The 18700-nt window shown below is 35.5% G+C and overlaps 1 protein-coding gene across 1 annotated transcript in view; it reads right to left on the reverse strand.

The window, feature by feature from the left end:
* The window catches only part of LOC129064649 (disintegrin and metalloproteinase domain-containing protein 5-like), a 100721-nt gene that overhangs the window by 43509 nt on the left and 38512 nt on the right, over window positions 1–18700 (reverse strand). The window contains exons 8-9 of the mRNA XM_054565769.1: window positions 7942–8078; window positions 3652–3856 (exon numbers count right to left, since the gene is read on the reverse strand). Coding sequence (XP_054421744.1) covers window positions 3652–3856; window positions 7942–8078 — 342 coding nt within the window. The remainder of the gene's footprint in view (window positions 1–3651; window positions 3857–7941; window positions 8079–18700) is intronic.

The following is an 18700-nucleotide window of genomic DNA, read 5'->3' on the forward strand; positions in this document are numbered from 1 at the left end:
GGTAGCTTTTGAAAATACTGTGACTTTTAATCAAATATGTGGTTATCCTCTTATTTTTTACAATACACTTTGTGAAAGCAAATCTTCTTAAGAAAAATAGAACCTTCTATTCCAAAATGGTTCCTTTTACCCTATCTTCTTTACAAAGCATGAGAATATTTTTCTCCAATATTCATTGTGACAACCAGTTTGAGCTCCTAGAGGTAAAACTCACAAAAGTGTGGGCAAGCCTCCCTATGAATGGGTCCCCCTGGAATTTTTAACTATCAGAGTTGTCCACACTGAGCCTCCAGCAATTCATCAACTATAGTTCAGGTTTTCCCAATTCCCAAAAGGGTTCAGTTTGTGGGCTGCTACTCCAGTAAACTGTGATTCTGTTACTTGCTTATCTGTCCTTCCATGTAAGGGGGTGGGGCAGTGATTTGCTCTAATACCTCATCTCTCTGATGGATCTAAGAAGTGTTGTTGCTTCCTCAATTTGTTAAGCTTTTGTTGTAAAGACTTAATGGTGACTTCTTAACTACTCACATGTCAGACCAGAAACCACAATACTTAAGTGTCTTTTTGTATTTTTTAAGTGGCTCTTGAATATTTTTACATATATTCATATGCATCTGAATATACATGCATCGTAAATATTGTCTCCCTTTCTGGAGATTGCCATTTTATTTTTCTTAACAGTATAAGAGGAAAAGTTTCTAAATTTGATGAAGTACAATTTATCATTTTTTAAACCTCATTCTTATTGGCCATGTCTAAGAAATTTTTGCCTACCACGGGGTCAAAAGATTGTCTCCCACATTTTATTCTAAAAGCTTTAGAATTTTAGCTTTTATATTTAGGTCTTTGATCCATTTCAAGTTAATTTTTGTGTATGGGGAGAGTCAAGGTTTATTTCGTTTACATGGATATCCAATCCAGTTCATACAACACCTTTGTCAAAAAGATCTTCTTCATCCATTGAACTGCCGTAACAGAATGGCAGAAAATCAATTGACCATATACACATTATTTTATATCTGGATTCTCTATACTATCCCAGTAAGGTATGTATTCATGCTCTGGCCAATACCACATTGCCTTGATTGTTGTAGCTTTAAAAAAATCTTGAAATTTAAAGAAGATTAATGTATTAATGTATTTCTAAAAAAAAATGCTTTGTCCTTTGCATTTCCATATTCATTATAGTACAGATTATCAACTTCTACAAAAAGATGGGTGAGTTTGGGTTGGGATTGTTTTGAATAAATGTATCGGTTTATTCAGCACTGACATCTTATCAATATTGCGTCTTCCATTCCATGAAAGTGGATATGTCTTCATTCAATCTTCTTTCATTTGCTGAGCTATGTCAGTTTTTACTGTATAGGTCTTGCAAATATTTTGCCAAAGGTATCTATATATTTCACATTTTTTAAACAATGTTTATGGAATTGTACTTTTTATTTCATTTTCCATTTTTTTATTGCTTACATTATAAATTCAGTTGAATTTTGTATACTGCCCTTATATCTAGTGACTTGAATTTACTAATTAATTTTAGTAGCCTTTTGGAGGAAGGTTGCTTAGTATTCTCTAGTCCTGTGACCAAGTTGAGTTTGACTCAAGATAGTTTTACATCGTCTTTTCCAATCATTATATGCTTCTTCATCTTACCTTACTACAATGACTGTAACATCTACTACAATGTTAAATGGAAGAGATGAGAGTGAACATCTTTCCTTTGTTCCAGGTATTTGGAGAAAACAGTGAGTCTCACCAGTAAATATGATGATAGTTGTAGGTTTTCAGAGACATTCTTTATTAGAGTTAGGAGGTTCTTTTCTATTCTTAAAGCTCTGATAGTATAAGTAAATTGGTGCTAAGTTTTCTTAAATGGTTTTTTCTTCATATATTCTATTATGTTGAATTAAAATGATTTTCTTTTTCTAAAATGTAAAAATGTGTTTATTCACAATCCTTGAGAAGTTTCATATCTTAAAGCAACCCTGTATTCCTGGGATTAAGTCCCACTTAATCAAGACATTAAACTATATACTGTTCATGAGGGATATTGGTGGCATTTTCTTTTCTTTTGATTTCTTTTCTGGTTTTGACTTCAGACCAATAGTCATTTCATGAAATGAGTTGCAAAATACCTGCATCTATTATCCAAGAAGATTAATGTATAATTGGCATTATGTCTTCCTTATATGTTTGATAAAATTCACTAGTGAAGCAACATGGATTTGGAGTTTCTTTGTGAAAAATATTTTAATTAGCACTGGCTGAGTGGCTCGGTTGGTTGGAGTGTCTTCCTGTACTCCAAAAGGTTGCAGGTCTGATTCCCAGTCACAGTATATGCCTAGATTGTGGGTTCGATTCCCAGTCAGTGCACATATGGGAGACAACCAATCAATGTCTCTCTTTCTCTTTCTCTCTCTCTCTCTTTCTCTCCACTCCTCCTTTCCTCTTTTCTGCAGTTCCCTTGTTTCTAAGGATTCCTCTTTAATGTCCAGTTGTAGTTCCAGTCTCAGACTGTATATTCTGATTTTGAAACCCGGTAAGGCTTCAGATTTCTGCTGCCTGATTTGCACACAGTTAGAAAATATTCTCTTAAAAAAAAATCATCAAACAGAACTTACCTGGTGTACCCTGTGTCTTTCAAGTGTCTCCCCCTTCTCTTTTACCCCATGGAGTATTTCTGGTCCATGAATATTTTAGCATCCCTCCAAGTATTTGTACAGTTAATAATGAGATTTTTGGCCTTAACACTTTCACAATTCTCTCGCTTTCAGAGTTTTAGCCTTAAATTTCCAATGACACTCATTCTTAAACTCTGTTCTCTGCCACACTGAGTCAGTAGAGCTTCTGTTTTCCCCAACTATTTAATTCTGCCACAACTGTGGAGGTGAAAGAGCACCCTTGGACTAGAAAGGCATAAACTTAAACTTATACATTCCAGCTGCAGATTTTTCTAGAGTAAACTCTCCTCTGGCTTCTTTCTTCTTTATGTGTGTTCCAGCACAATTAAATATATACATATGCTACATATACATATTTATAGATAATATATATTATATATGGTTTATGTATTATATATTTCACATTTTAATATATAAATATACTTTTAACATATGTCTGCTTCACTTTGTTGTAAACATCTCCTCTATCATCTTTCATCTTTGTATTGGTTTTGTCTTTGTTGTACATTTTTATATTTTCTATAAGTAATAAATTTCATTTTAAAGTACTTTTAGTGGGAATCATCTGTCAATACAAACCTTTTTCCCATTATATTATCAAACCAGGTCTATCCCACTGCCAATAGTCTATATACTTCAGATGTTCTTGTCTGTTTTTGTTACTGTTTGTTGTTAAATACATTTCTTCAGCTCCTTCAATACTCTTTGCAGTCACTAATTCTAAGTGTGTAGTGATGCATACACTAAACAATGCCAAAAGACAATATCCGAAGACAAACATTGTCTTCAGAACATTTGCTCTCCATTTCCAAAATAGCAAAAAATTAGAGGACTTAACGACTGCCATCTTCTACAAAATAGATCATTTTTAATTTATTTTTCTAAACAACAAGGTCTTTATCTTTTTTCTCATGTATTAAACACATATATAGAAAACAAAAAAAATTTTTGAAAATTTTCTACTCACCCTTGCAGTGCCACAATCACATTGTTCATTTCCTTCCAACTTCCCATTGCCACATACGCTCCCTGTTGTTTTGTAAACTGGCGTAAGAGGAAGGGTGTTTTGAAGATGAAAGGGGTAACGAAGACATGCAAAGGCAGGATTTGAAGCAAAGTATTTAAACTCATCCAAGCTACACGTGCTAAATTCCTTTATACCATGAGAGTGCCTAAATTATTGAAAACATGGGCATGATAAAAGTTATTGCTATCTATCTCCACATTTACCCTAAAGTATGGCTTTTTCAAGATAGATTTGAAGAGCATTATTCTTCACAGAAAACAGAAGACACATTTTAAAAAATACACATTGCATTGCTAATATGTTTAATACACTTTTTAAATTTCAGCAGAAAACTAAGTAATGAAAAAAAAGGAACTGTGTTATTATTTCCTACTTTCTCAGTGCCAAACAACTGAATTAAAAATTTTTGGCTTCAGCATTGAATGTATTTTTATCTATTTAATATTATTTTTATATTTGTTCTGTAAATGCCAATGTGAATGCACTTAATAGTATATTTATTAATAGTATTTATTATTACTATTTGTTAATAGCGACTTCAATAGCATATTTTAGAGCTTTGCTGCTCTCCATAATTAAACATTTCTCAAATGAAAATCTGTTGTTTGAGCTCTATGGGAAGAACAATAGGAGTACCTGTCCTGACAGAGTAAAAGCTGTCAGCACTTTTGTAACACCGTGGCATCCAACTAAGACACTGTAAATATGACTTAAGAGACTAAAGATTGTGTTCTAGACCAGGGGTTGAGGAATTTTTGTCTGGAAAGGGCCACGTAGCAACTAGCATCAGCTTATATGCTGTACACTTTGTTGGAACTAAGAAATTAGCCACAGTAGTACAAGAGAAGTCATAAACAATGTGTAAACCAATAAACCTGGAAATATTTCAGTAAGATTTTATTTACAAAACATGCAGCCAGACCCATTTTGGGTTAATGTTGGCTGACCACTGCCCTATCCTATAATCTTCCCTATATCAATTCTAACAGAGTCTAAGTCAAGTTCTGACAGGATCCCAAGAGGAGACCAAGTTGGAAATACCTTGAGTTTTCATTTATCAATATTAATAAAACATAAAAGCAAGCAAATGAAACTCAAAATGATTAGCCAGTAGTTGAGTTGCTTGGTAAAAAAAAAATCAAAGCTTTTCAGAGGAAGGTAGGGGAATCTAAGCTTTCTATTGTATAACAACAATATCCAATGTGGTGAGGATGGTGGTGATGATGATGATGATAGACATAAAAGAAATAAGAAAATGTAATCCATAGCCAATAAAAAAACAATCAATAGAAATCAACACTGAGCTGGCCCAGGTGTTAGATATGGCACACAGATACTTAAAAGAGACTGATATTATATATTCTAACAATTAAAGAAAAATACTTAGTTAATTCAGAGAAATTACAGTCATAAGTGAACAATCAATGTATAGTTTACATTCAATTTACATAAAATTGTAGAGCAAGGTGAACTTGTAGGTGTAATTGTAGTGATAGAAATCAGGTTAGTTGATGCCTGCGGCAAGGGTGGGAGGCAGAGGGCCTGCTGCCAAGGGTCACGAAGGACCTTTCTGTGGAGAGACAAAGGCTGCATAGCCTGACCACACTTTGGTTCAAAGATTTATATATATTTGTAAAAAGTCATGAACTTACACACTTAAAGTATGTCAATTTTATTGTGGACAAGTTATACATCAATAATTGGTTGTTTATAAAGTATAAACACTCAAAAATATGGTGAGAATATTTTTCTGAGAAACTATCACAAAGAAGGAGGAATAAATTTATTTATCTACATAAAAAATTAGATATGATGGATTCAGAAATCAAAGGATAAAATTAAGTAATGAGAAAATATCCTGAGCTGATTAGATCATTATGTGCAACATATTTACTGAGCACTCTTTTGGCAACCATTATTTATTAAAAAGTAGTCCAAGTGCCTGCCAGGAGCAAAAAGTATGAACCCCAGGAAAGAAATATGTGAAATAAGTCAGATAGTTATTGGAATGATGAAGAACAAAAATAAAGCAACATATTGTGCAAGGGAATAACAGATATTATTTTGAAAGAGAGGATTTTTTAAAAATCTATAGCTAACATCATATTTATGGTGAAAAACTGAATGTTTTTGCCTAAGATTGTAAACGAGGCAGTAATAACCACCCTTACTACATCAGTTCACATTGAGCTGAAGTTATTTCAAGTGTAATTAAGCAAGAAAAAAAAATTAAACACAAATAGATGAAAAGGCAAAAATAAAACTGTCCTTATTCGTGAATAACAAGACCTTGTTTATAGAAAATACTACAAAATCAACAAATAAAATCTCCTGGAACTTCTAAAGTGTTTAACAAGTTTGCAGTATCCAAAATCAGTGTACAAAAATCTATTATATTTCTATGTACAAGCAATGAACAATTTGGAGAGGATATTAATCCCTGAACGTTATGGCTCAGTCGGTTAGGCATTGTCCTGAAACTGAAAGGTCTCTGCTTCGATTCCTAGTCAGAGCACGTGTCTGGGTTGCAGGCCAGATCCCCAGTTGGGGGCGTGCGAGAGGCAACTGAGTAATGTGATTCTCTTGCACATCTATGTTCCTCTCACTCTTTCTCCTTCCTTTCCCCTCTCTCTAAAAATAAATAAATACAATTTTTGGAAATGATATCAAGTAAACAATTGCATTCATGATAGCAAAAATAATACTTACAAGAGAAATTTAATAATGCTTAAAGATAAATTTAAGAATAAAGATAAATACTTAGAGATAAATTTAAACTGTTAACAAAATTATATTGCTGAGAAAAAATGAAGATATATACCAGAGTCAAGAATCAAAATACTCAATATTATTAAAATGGCAATTCTCCCAAAATTGAACTATGCAAGTAAACTATGCAATACTTTTCAAAATCTCAGCAGGAGTTTCTGTAAAAATTAGAAAGTTGATAAACTATACATAAAATTGCAAAGGACCTAGAACAGGTGAAAGAACTTAAGTGCTTGCACTATCTGATTTCAAAATTCAATATAAAGCTACAGTAACAAAGGCAGCATGTTTTTCCATAAGGGTAGACATACAGATGAATAACATAAAATAGAGATTTCAATTTAAAATCTGCACATATGTGGTCAATTGATTTTTGGAAAAGTTGCCAAGGTAATTAAGGGAGGGAAAGGATTTTTTTTTTAACAAGAAGGATTGGAATAATGGGAAATCCATATGCCAAAAATAAAAATAAACACATATATAATAATTAAATCAAAGTCTACCATAAAACTGAATATAAGAGCTATAAAACCATGATGGAGAAAAGAAAAAAACAATAAAGTGTACCTCATCAAAATTAAAAACATTTTCTTAAAAAATTCATTGTAAGGAAGAAATCGTGTATCTGATAGCGAGAATATATAAACAATTCTTACAACTCAATAAGGGCATGAAAATCTTTTTTTGTTTTTAAAATTAAAAAAAGGGATTTAAATAGGTTCTTCACCAAAGGTGATATACAAAGCTACTAAGCATGGAAATATGTTCAACATCATTAGTTCCTAGGGGAGTGTAGATTAAAACCAATAGGAGATCATACTACATACCCAGTGAAATGATTAAAATTCAACATACTGAACACACTGTCTTAGTGATGATGGGAAACAACCTGGACTGGCTACACAAGATGGAAATGCAGGGCCCCGTGTTTATAAAGCAAGGGAAAGAATTATTAATGACATTAAAATTAAAAACTTTTTCCTTTCGTCAAAAGTCTCTCTCTCAATGGGTCATGGTGTTATTTATTTGCAATTTAATGACTTTTTAAATAAAAATTTTGATTAACATGAATTGTACTCTTCATCCTTATCTTGGACAATGCCAGTTTATCGCAAATATCAGAGCATTTAACTTGATGCAGAATCGCTGAAATGACACAATTCATCTGGCCTGTCCCTAAAGGGAGCTTTCAAGCAGACCAGGGAAAAAATATAAAGCCAGGCTCTGGAAAGTAGAAAGGAGGAAGAGAGTTGCCCCAGGCATGGAGTGCTAGGGGAGTGTTGGGCCTATTTTGGTGTGTGTTTCCATCTGCACTTGAAAAGAATGTGTATTCTGTAGTTGTTGGATAGTGTGTTCTACACCTGTCAATGACTTTAGTATGCTTAACACAAATGCAAAAGTTCCTAACCAAAAAAGTTCTTACAAGGAATTATGGGTATTTCATGAAGAAAATGATCTTACACTGCTTCCGGTGACATTGTGCAAACATCTCCTGTGCAGGAGCAGGAGTCCGTGCTGTCAAAACTCAGTCCCAGAGTAAGGCCGAGCAACTGCACAATGCTGACGGTGTATGACTCCAAAGATGAACCCTCCGGATACTAAATATAAGAAAAATAAAAGGCAAAGATTCAGCTAAGATCCCATTCAGTTATTTTTTTAAAAGAGCAATGCTTACTATAATCAAAAATTAGTATATGAAATTCATTTTTCAAATATATTAATGCATCCAAGGAACCTATGTAGATGCAACTAGTAATTATAGAAGCATCTGGATGACAGATTTCTTAAACATGGACAAATAAACACAAAAGTATCATTTCAATATTCTATGACTTAATGACAACAGTAGCTACCTTAGAATCCGATTAAACACCACATTGTATTGCTTCTTTGACTTATTTTGAACAAAATGTCTCTCATCTTTTACTAACCAATTCTGCATTTTCTTTGTAGAAAGCAGCCTCTAAAATGGGTTTCAATGATTTCTGCCTTCCGCTCTCTGTGTCCTTTAGTGTAAGCTGCATTTATTGACATACCTCTAGTAAACTGAATATAGCAGAATTGATGGGTCATCTTTTCCAAGACAGGTTAGAAAAAGACTTAGCTTCTTGGATTCTATGAATCACTGTCCTCACTCTGGGGGAAGCCATCTTAGCTACCGTGTCATGATGAAGGCCAATGGAGAGGTCCTCCTGAGTGAGCTTGGAAAAACACTTTCTGTGGCCTTCCAATGGCCACGTGACTAAGATTGGAAGCAGATCCTCTCTGTGTTGAACCCTGAGGTGACTACAGCTCTAGCTGACACCTTGATTTTGCTTACTAAGCTGCTCCTAGAATTTCAATCCATAGACCTGCATTGTTTACATCTGCTAAGTTTTGGTACAATCAGTTATATAGCAATAGATAATTATAAACCCTCAGTAGATATTGTTGTTCTCCTTTGTATCATTCCCAGTTTCTTCACACAGATGTTTATAGCAGCTTTATTCACGATTGCCAAAACTTGCAAGCAACTAGGGTATGTATCCAAACACTAGATGAATGGATACATAAACTGTGGCACGCTTAAGACAATGGAAGAGTATTCAGCACTAAAAAGAAATGAACTATGAAGTAATGAAAAGAAATGGAGGAACCTTAAATGCATATTACTAAGTGAAAGAACCCGATCTGAAAAGGCTACATACCGTATAATTCCAGCTATATGACATTCTGAAGAATACAAAATTATGGGGACAATAAAACAATCCGTGGTTGCTGGTAAGGAGGTGAAAAATTAATAAGCAGAGCCCAGAGGATTTGCGGGGGGGAGAGTGAAAACGTTCTATATGATACCATAATGTGTATTTATGTATACGTATATATACACAAACAACATGGATGAACCTTGAGGGCATTATGCTAAGTGAAATAAGTCAGACTGATAAAGATAAATGCTGTATAATCTCACTTATATATGGAAACAACCAAACCCATACGAGCAAAGAACAGATTGGTGGTTGCCAAGGGAAGGGACCATAGGTTGGGAATGAGCAAAAGCAGTCAAAGGGCATATATTTCCAGCTTCTGGAGATGCTCTGTGCAGTGCAGTAACTAGAATTAACAATATTGTACTGTGTATTTGAAAGTTTCTAAGAGAACAGATTCAAAGGTTCTCACTACACACACATACACAAATAGTAACAATTGCAGATGATGGATATGTTAACCTTATTGTGGCAATTGTTTCACAATGTATACACATATCAAATCAGTACACTGTAGACTTTAAATTTACATAACATTATAACAAGTATATACCAGAGCCAATTTTAATGGTTTTGACCTGTCAATGGCAATTTGTTTCATCATAGTTGCTACTAAAAGTCAACCAACTGCACAAATTGGTCAATATGAAAATCACAGTACACATGTATTTTTCTGAAGCTCTCTCAACTTAGTTCCCTTTCCTACTTTTTATATAACTTGTTGTAAATGGAATATAACTCTGTAATAAGAGCTCACTCTAACTTTCCTCAGAAATCAGTAGATTATGAATATTTGATAGATGTTTTCTCCTGCAAGCCTGCTCCTCCCAAACATAAAGACTTGAATACAATAATAAAATAATTACCTTAAATTAGAAATAATAATAAATTTCACTTAATAAAAAAACAAAAGAATGTACAAAAATATTCATTTTGAGGGAAAGATTGATATGGTCAATAATTAACGTTAAAATCGCTTTGAATATATAATAAATATTGATGAAAGCATACCACTGTTCAAAACAAGCTTTCGCTTACAAAGGTCAAATAAATTTTTAAAAACAGTATTACATTATGATCGGTTTAATTTTTAAATGTTCTATTTTTTAAAAGATTTTATTTATTTTTAGAGAGAGGGGAAGGGAGGGAGAAAGAGAAGGAAACATCCATGTGCAAGAGATACATTAATCTGTTGCCTCTCCCACATCCCCAGCTGGGTTCCCAGCCCACAATCTAGGCATGTGCCCTGACCAAGAATTGAACCAGCAACCTCTCAGTTCACAGGCTGGCACTCAATCCACTGAGCCACAACAGCCAGGGTTAAATGGTTTATTTTTTAAAAGCAATTAAATACACTTTAATTTTATGCTTCAAAATTAGTGATATAAAATACTACTAAAGAATGAGTAACCTATGTAATATATTTATTCATTCTTTAAAATATTTAGAAAATTTTGAAACATGAAAATAAGGAAAGCAAACTGGATAATAATTACATACCAGAGCAACTCCTGCGATATATTCCTCACTACATATTTTTCCAGGATATATAGCTCCTATAAAACTCAAATGTTTCTTGAAGCTACAAAAAATAAGAATTTCCTCATAATTGCATTTAAGGATGGTATTATTGATGATAAATTTTCATAGCAACAAACATTAGTGAGCACTCACTATGTCCTAAGCACAATGCTACGCTGAATTAAGCTAATTGAAACACATTTTTCTCATACCTACAAGATTAAGAATATTTCAATACATACTTGTAACTTTTTTATTGGGTAAACTCTCAGAAGTATAATAAGGATAAAGCCTAAAAGTTATGCCAAATGCATTTGCATTAATAGTTATGGTTTTTATTCTGGTTCCCTCTACATTTACAGCCCTGAATGTCAATTCTCTGTAACCTCCTTATTCATTCATTCACTAAAAATGAGTGCATTTTTCTGTACATAATATTCTGGGTGATGAAACAATTCAAAATATTTGCTATTAGAAAATAAAAACATAAAAATGAATGTGATGAAAGACAAGATACAGAGATAATATAACAGGTAGTAAAAGTTTGTAAGCCAAGCAACATCAAAGAAATTGTATCACTCATGATTAATCTCCTTCAGTTAATTATTTCAATGCATTAATGTAACTTAACTTTTGTCAGGTTATTTTAACTCAGTTGATAGAAGTTTTTAAGTCTGCTTCACATGAAGTCATTGAAGACAAGAACTATAACTTACATTTTTTTCCCATCCCAATCATGTCTATGAAATTTACAGAATACAGTATATATTAAATAAACTCTTATTTTTCATAATTTAACATATGAAATCATTTCCATTATTTTTTTATTTTTTCTTCTTATTATATTATTCAAATACATTTGTCTCCATTTTCCCGCCACCACTTTCCCCTGTCCTACCCATCCCAACGCCCACCCTCAATCCTTCCCCACTTTGGCTTCATCCATGGGTCCTTTATACATGTTCCTTGACTTGACCCTTCCCTTTCTTTTCTCTGTTACCCCACTCCCACCTTCCTTCTCATTACTGTGGATATGTTTTTCTTTCAATTTTGCTGGTTATATTTTTCTTGCTTGTATGTTTTGTTGATTTGGTTCCTCTTATAGGTAAGATCATAAGGTATTTGTCCTTCACCCCATGACTTATTTCATTTAGCATAATGCTCTCCAGTTCCATCCATGCTGTTGCAAAGGGTAGTAGCTCTTTCTGTTGCATAGTATTCCACTGTGTAAATGTACCAAAGTTTTTTGATCCACTCATTTACTGATGGACACTTAGGTTGCTTCCAACACTTGGCTATTCTAAATTGTGATGCTATGAACATCGGGGTGCATAGGTTCTTTGAAATTGGTGTTTTAGAGTTCTTCGGATATAATCCCAGCAGTGGGATTGTTGAGTCAAAAGGCAGTTCCATTTTTAGTTTTCGGAGGAAATTCCATACTGTTCTCCACAGTGGTTGCACCAGTCTGCATTCCCACCAACAGTGGACTAGGGTTCCTTTTTCTCCACAGCCTCGCCAGCACTTGCTGTTTGTTGATTTGTTTATGATGCCCACTCTGACTGGTGTGAAGTGGTAACTCATTGGAGTTTCATTTTGCATTTCTCTGATGGATAGTGATGATGAACATCCTTTCATATCTCTGGGCCCTATGTATGTCCTCCTTGGACAAGTGTCTGTTCAGGGCCTTTGCCCATGTTTTAATTGGATTGTTTGTCTTCCTGGTGTGGAGTTGTGTAAGTTCTTTATATAATTTGGAGATCAAACCCTTGTTTGAGGTATCATTGGCAAATATATTTTCCCTAACTGTTGGTTCCCTTTTCATTTTGGAGATGTTTTCTTTAGCCACACAGAAGCTTCTTATTTTGGTGAAGTCCCATTTGTTTATTCTTTCCTTTATGTCCCTTGCTCCAGAGGACATGCTGGTGAAAATATTGTTGTGTAGAATATCTGAGAGTTTCCTGTCTATATTCTCCTCTAGGACTTTTATGGTGTAGTGACTTATATTGAAGTCTTTTATCCATCTTGAGTATATTTTTGCACATGGTGTAAGTTGGTGGTCAAATTTCAAATTTTTGCATGTAGCTGTCCAGCTCTCCTAGACAAATTGTTGAACGGGCTATTTTTACTCCATTTTATGCTTCTGAATCTTTGTCAAATATTAATTGACCAGAGAGACATGGGTTTATTTCTGGGCTCTCTATTCTGTTCCATTGATCTATGTGTCTGTTCTTATCCCAGTACCAGACTATTTGGATTAGAGTGGCCTTGTAATATAGTTTGATGTCAGGTATTATGAATCCCCCTTCTCTGTTCTTCTTTCTCAAAATTGCTGCAGCTATTCACTATGGTTCCATGTAAATTTTTGAAATATTTGTTCTATATCTGTGAAATATGTCATTGGTATTTAATAAGGATTGCACTGAATCTATAAATTGCTTTGGGTACTATGGACATTTTGATGATGTTAATTCTTCTAATGCAGGAACACGGTATTTGCTTCCATTTATTTGTGTCTGCCTTAATTTCTTTTTTCAGTGTTGTGTAGTTTCTCACTACAGATCTTTTACCTCACTAGTTAAATTTATTCCTAGGTACTTTATCTTCCTTGTTGCTATAGCAAGTGGGATTTTTTTTCTGATTTCTGCTTCTGTTATTTCATTGTTGGTGTAAAAAAATGTTGTCGATTTCTGAACATTGACTTTGTATCCTTGTTTTGCCAAATTCACTTATTAGGTTAAGTAGTTTTTTGTGGAGTCTATAGGGTTCTCTATGAACACTATCATGTCATCTGCAAACAATGATAGCTTTACTTCCGCCTTTCCAATTTGGATGCCTTTTATTTCTTTTTCTTGTCTGACCGCTGTGACTAGGACTTCCAATACTATGTTGAATAGAAGTGGTGAAAGCAGACAACTTTGTCTTGATCCTGATATTAGTGGGAAAGCTTTGATTTTTTTGCCCATTGAGTGTGATATTGGCTGTAGGTTTTTCATATATGGACTATATTATGTTGAGGTATGCACCTTACTCCCACTTTGCTGAGTGTTTTTATCATACACGGGTGCTGTAACCTATCTAATGTTTTTCCATATCCATTGATATGATCATGTGATTTTTCTGTTTCCTTTTGTTCTTGTGATGTATTACGTTTATGGAATTGTGAATATTGAACCTTCCTTGCATCTCTTGGATGAATCCCACTTGATCATGATGGATGACCTTATTACTGTATTGCTGGATATGGTCTGCCAATATTTTGTTGAGGATTTTAGCATCTGTGTTCATCAGCAATATTGGCCTGTAGTTTTCTTTCTTTGCTGTGTCTTTATCTGTTTTCGGATTAGGATGATGCTAGGCTCATAGAAAGAGTTTGGGAGTCTTCCCTCTTCTTGGATTTTTTTGGAATAGTCTGAGAAGGATAGGGGTTAACTATTCCTTAAGTGTTTTGTAAAATTTTCCTGTGAAACTGTCTGGTCCAGGGCTTCTGTTGCCGGGAGTTTTTTGATTACTGGTTTAATTTCACCAGCGGTTAACAGTCTATTTAGGCTTTCTCCTTCTTCTTCATTCAGTGTTGAAAGATTATATTTTTCTAGAAATTTGTCCATTTCATCGAAGTTTTCAAATTTCTTGGCATATAATTGTTCATAGAAATTTCTTACAATCCTTTGTATTTCTGTGGTATCAGTTGTTATTTCTCCTCTTTCATTTCTAATATTATTTATTTGGGTCGTCTCCCCTTCCCACTGCCCTTGGTAAGTCTGCTTAAAGGTTTGTCAATTTTGTTTATCTTTTCAAAGAACCAGCTCCTGGATTAGTTGATCCTTTGGATTGTTCTTTTATTCTCTATGTCATTCAATTCTGCTCTGATCTTGATTATTTCCTTCCTTCTACGTACTCTGGTCTTTTTGCTGTTTCTCCACTTCTTGAAGCTGTAAGGTTAGGCTGCTTATTTGAAATGTTTCTATCTTTTTCAGGTAGGCCTGTGTTGCTATGAACTACCCTCTCAGGACTGCCTTCGTTGTGTTCCATAGGTTTTGGACTGATGTGTGTATTTTCATTTGTTTCCAGAAACTTTTTGATTTCTTCTCATCCCATTATTGACCTGTTTGTTGTTTAATAGTGTGCTATTCAGTCTCCATGAGTTTGCAAGTTTTTGAGGTTTTTCCTTGAGGTTGGTTTCTAGTTTCAAGCCCTTGCGATACAAGAAAATGCTTGTTATGATTTCAATTTTATTGAATTTGTTGAGCCTTGTTTTGTGTCCTATCATGTGGTCTATCTTTGAAAGCGTCCCATGTGCATTTGAAAAGAATGTGTATTTTGCTTCTTTTGGATGAAAGGTTCTATAAATGGCAGGTAAGTCCATTTGATGTAATGTGCTGTTCATTTCCACAATATCCTTGTTGATGTTTTGTTTGGAAGAGCTATCCATTGCTGACAGTGCAGTGTTATAACAACCCACTATCAATGTGTTACTGTCTATATCTTTCCTGAAGTCCTCCAAGATTTTCCTTATATATTTGCATGTTCCTGTGTTGGGTGCATATAGGTTTACAATGTTTATGTCATCTTCAATGATTCTTCCTTTGAGTATTATGAAGTGTCCTTCTGGATCTCTTTTCATGGCCTTTGTTTTGAAATCTATTTTGTCTGATATAAGTACTGCTACCCTGCCCTTTTTATTCCTGTCCATTTTCTTGGAACATTTTTTTTTCCATCCCTTTACTTTCAATCTGTGTAGGTCCTTTGTTCTGAGGTGGGTGTCTTGTAGGCAGCATAGATGTGGGTCATGTTTCCTTATTCATTCAGTTACTCTGTGTCTTTTGATTGGAGAACTTAATCCATTTACATTTAAAGTTATTATTGATAGGTACTTATTCATTTTTACCCTTTGTACATGTGTTCCTTTCTTTCTCACTCTTTTTCCTCATCTTTTTAAAGCAGTCCCTTTAACATATCTTGCAGTGCTGGTTTGGTGGAGGTGTATCCTTTTAGCCTTCTTTTGTTGGGGAAACTCCTTATTTCACCTTCCATTTTAATTGAGAGCCTTGCTTGGTATCGTTGCAGGTATTTGCTTTTCATGACTTGGAATATTTCTTGCCAGTCACTCCTGGCTTGTTGTGTTTCTGTTGAGAAGTCAGCTGCTAGCCATATCGGGGCTCCCCTGTATGCTACTACATGTTTATCCTGTCCTGCCTTTAGGACTCTCTGTTTGTCTTTGATATTTGCCATTTTAATTATGATGTGTCTTGGAGTGGGCCTCACTGCGTTCCTCTTGGATGGGACCCTCTGTGCTTTCTGGACTTCTGTGACTTTTTCTTTCCTCAAATTAGTGGTTTTCCATCATTACTTTTTCAAACAGGTTCTCCATCCATCATTCCTCCTCGTCTTCTCTTTCTGGTATCCCTATTATATGGATACTATTACGTTTCAGGTTGTCCTGCATTTCCCTAAGTGTCTCCATTCTTTTTGAGTCTTTTTTTCATATTCTTGCTCTTTCTGGGAGCTTTTTTCTACCCTGTCCTCCAGCTCAGTGATTTGATCTTTGGCTTCATCTAGCCTGCTTTTGATTCCTTCTTCTGTGTTCTTCAATTCAGAAATTGTATTTTTCATTTCCTATTTCCTGTTTCCTCTTGTTGATAGTTTCTATGTCCTTTTTCAGGCCAATATAGCTTGTAGTATCTTCCTGGTAGTTTTCCTGTTGTTTGGTGGTTCTCTCAGCTCACTGAGGTCATTTAGCTTCTCTATCACCATTGTTTTTAATTCAATATCTGATAGTTTACTTGCCTTTGTTTCATTTAGTCCTCTTTCTGAGGATTCCTCCTTTCCCTTCAATTGGGGCATATTTCTTTGTCTTCTCATTATTTGTGAGACTCTTCTTTTTTTCTTCTGCTTCTTAAATTGGTCTGTGTAGACTTTCTGACTTTGTGGTATGAACTTCTATGGTAGGAGACCTGTGAGATTCAATGGTGCAGATTCCTTGATCTCTTGAACTTGCCACTCTTTGGATGCCTTATATGCCGTTTATGTTGGCTCTCTGGAAGCAGTTGGGTTTTGACTGTTGTTTGGTTGCTCTTTGGAGGGTCCTTCCCTCCACCTGTTTAATGGAGGTCACTCTGCCCACCATGTCTTGTGTGTTTTTGTGCAGCTGCCACCAGAACAAAACCAGAAAGGCCAGGAAACAAACCCTCGTCTGCAAAAATAACTCCCCCTCTGCAATCCCACTATCAACTGCAAATGAGCCAATATTAATAAGGCTGTAAAGTGATTAAGACTATGATAAGAAGAGAGAGAAAGAAACTATTAGTATAAAATCTGATGACTTAATGTGCACAAACTTGATGGACCCGAAATGAATGTTAAATAGCTATGTAGTAAAGAAAATACCACAGATCATTGAGAAGACCACAGTGGATTTTGTCTCAGTAGCCTCTAGTATTTACTGCTGTTTTTTCTTTCTGGATCTGCCTCTAATGATGTCAGATGTTGACCCCGTCTGACCTTAGGCAGTCTGTTTGAGACATCCAGGAATCTACTATCTACGGCTCTCTCCTTCAGTTGGTAATCTAGTCACTCTGCACTCAGCAGTCAGGCTTGGGCACCACAGCGTGAGGCAGAGTCCCTTCTGTTAGCAGGGCTATTGTTTCTTCTGACGCTGCTGCTGCTCAGGGGAATAGTCTCCCTGAACAAGATGGCTGCTGCCGTATGGGAGATGACTCAGCACCGGGATCCAACTAGCTACTCTCTTAGTTCTCTCCCCAAAGCCTCCATCTCCAGTCTCCCCTCAAGTGTCTCTAGACCACTCAGTGCCCCCTTTAGCCAGGGATCTACTATCTGTGGCTGCCACTTTGTTCTCAGCAGTCAGGCTTAAACACCACAGGGCAGGGCAGAGTTACTCTTGAGGGCAGGGCTATCGTGTTCTCTCATGCTGCTGCTGCTCAGGGAAGTGGCCTGCCTAAGCAAGATGGCTGCTGCCGTATGGAGGATGAGTCAGCACCAGAATCCCCCTGGCTACTCTCTCTCAGTTCTCTCCCCAACGTCTCCTTCCCTAGTCGCTCCTCAGGAGTCTCCAGCCACTCTGCCCCTGCCTTGGCTGGAGCCCAGGGTAAGTGGCTACAAATAAAAATTTATGCGTTGGCCCTTTAAACAGCTCTTTGCGTCTCCAGCTGCCTGTCTCTGGCGGAGAGCAACCCTGCTGCTTTTCACAGCTGGTTGTTATCTGTGTACTTTTTGGGCTCTGGTGCTGTAGGCTGGGGACCCCCACTTACTGTTTATACCCCGCTCTTCTCAGGGGTTACAACTGGCCGTTTAAATATCCCTGTGGTGCTGCTGCCCGTGGGTGCCCAGCCAGCCAGCCTTCTTGAGTCTCCACCACACTCCTTACCAGTCAAGTTGTGCCAAAGCTGATTCCTCTGTTTGTCCAAGGTTACAAGGCTCCTCTCTTGCTATTGTTCAGTTGTTTGTTCCAGGTGATTTCTCCACAGCTTAGTTGTAATTACAGATTCATCCTGGGAGGAGGTCAGTGTGACTTCCATTCACTCCTCTGTCATCCTGCCAACCCCTCTTCATTATGTCTTTAATGCTACACAAATAAAGAATACTGTACTCACGCAAGTAAGTATGCAATATGATGACTTGGAAGGACATGATTTGATTTCCACTTCAAAAATCTAAATAATATATGATTAGGAGTTCCAACAGTAGAAATTTTGTTTTTATTTGACCAGATTTCTATGGCCGATATTACAACAGTCAGTTTTAACTGAGTAAGCATCTGAGAAGAGATGGTAAATGACAATTTTTTAATAAATGTGAACATTATATTAAAACTTTATAAAAATATATTTAAGACATTTAATTTGGTAGTTTGATCATGGAAACTCTTCAACAGCACAACCAAATTCTATATATATAAAAACATATCACATACACTTTAACAAAGTATATAAACAAAA

The sequence above is a fragment of the Pteronotus mesoamericanus genome, unplaced genomic scaffold (assembly GCF_021234165.1).
Source record: "Pteronotus mesoamericanus isolate MK-2021 breed Mesoamerican mustached bat unplaced genomic scaffold, CSHL_Meso_final contig_169, whole genome shotgun sequence".
Classification (NCBI taxonomy): domain Eukaryota; kingdom Metazoa; phylum Chordata; class Mammalia; order Chiroptera; family Mormoopidae; genus Pteronotus; species Pteronotus mesoamericanus.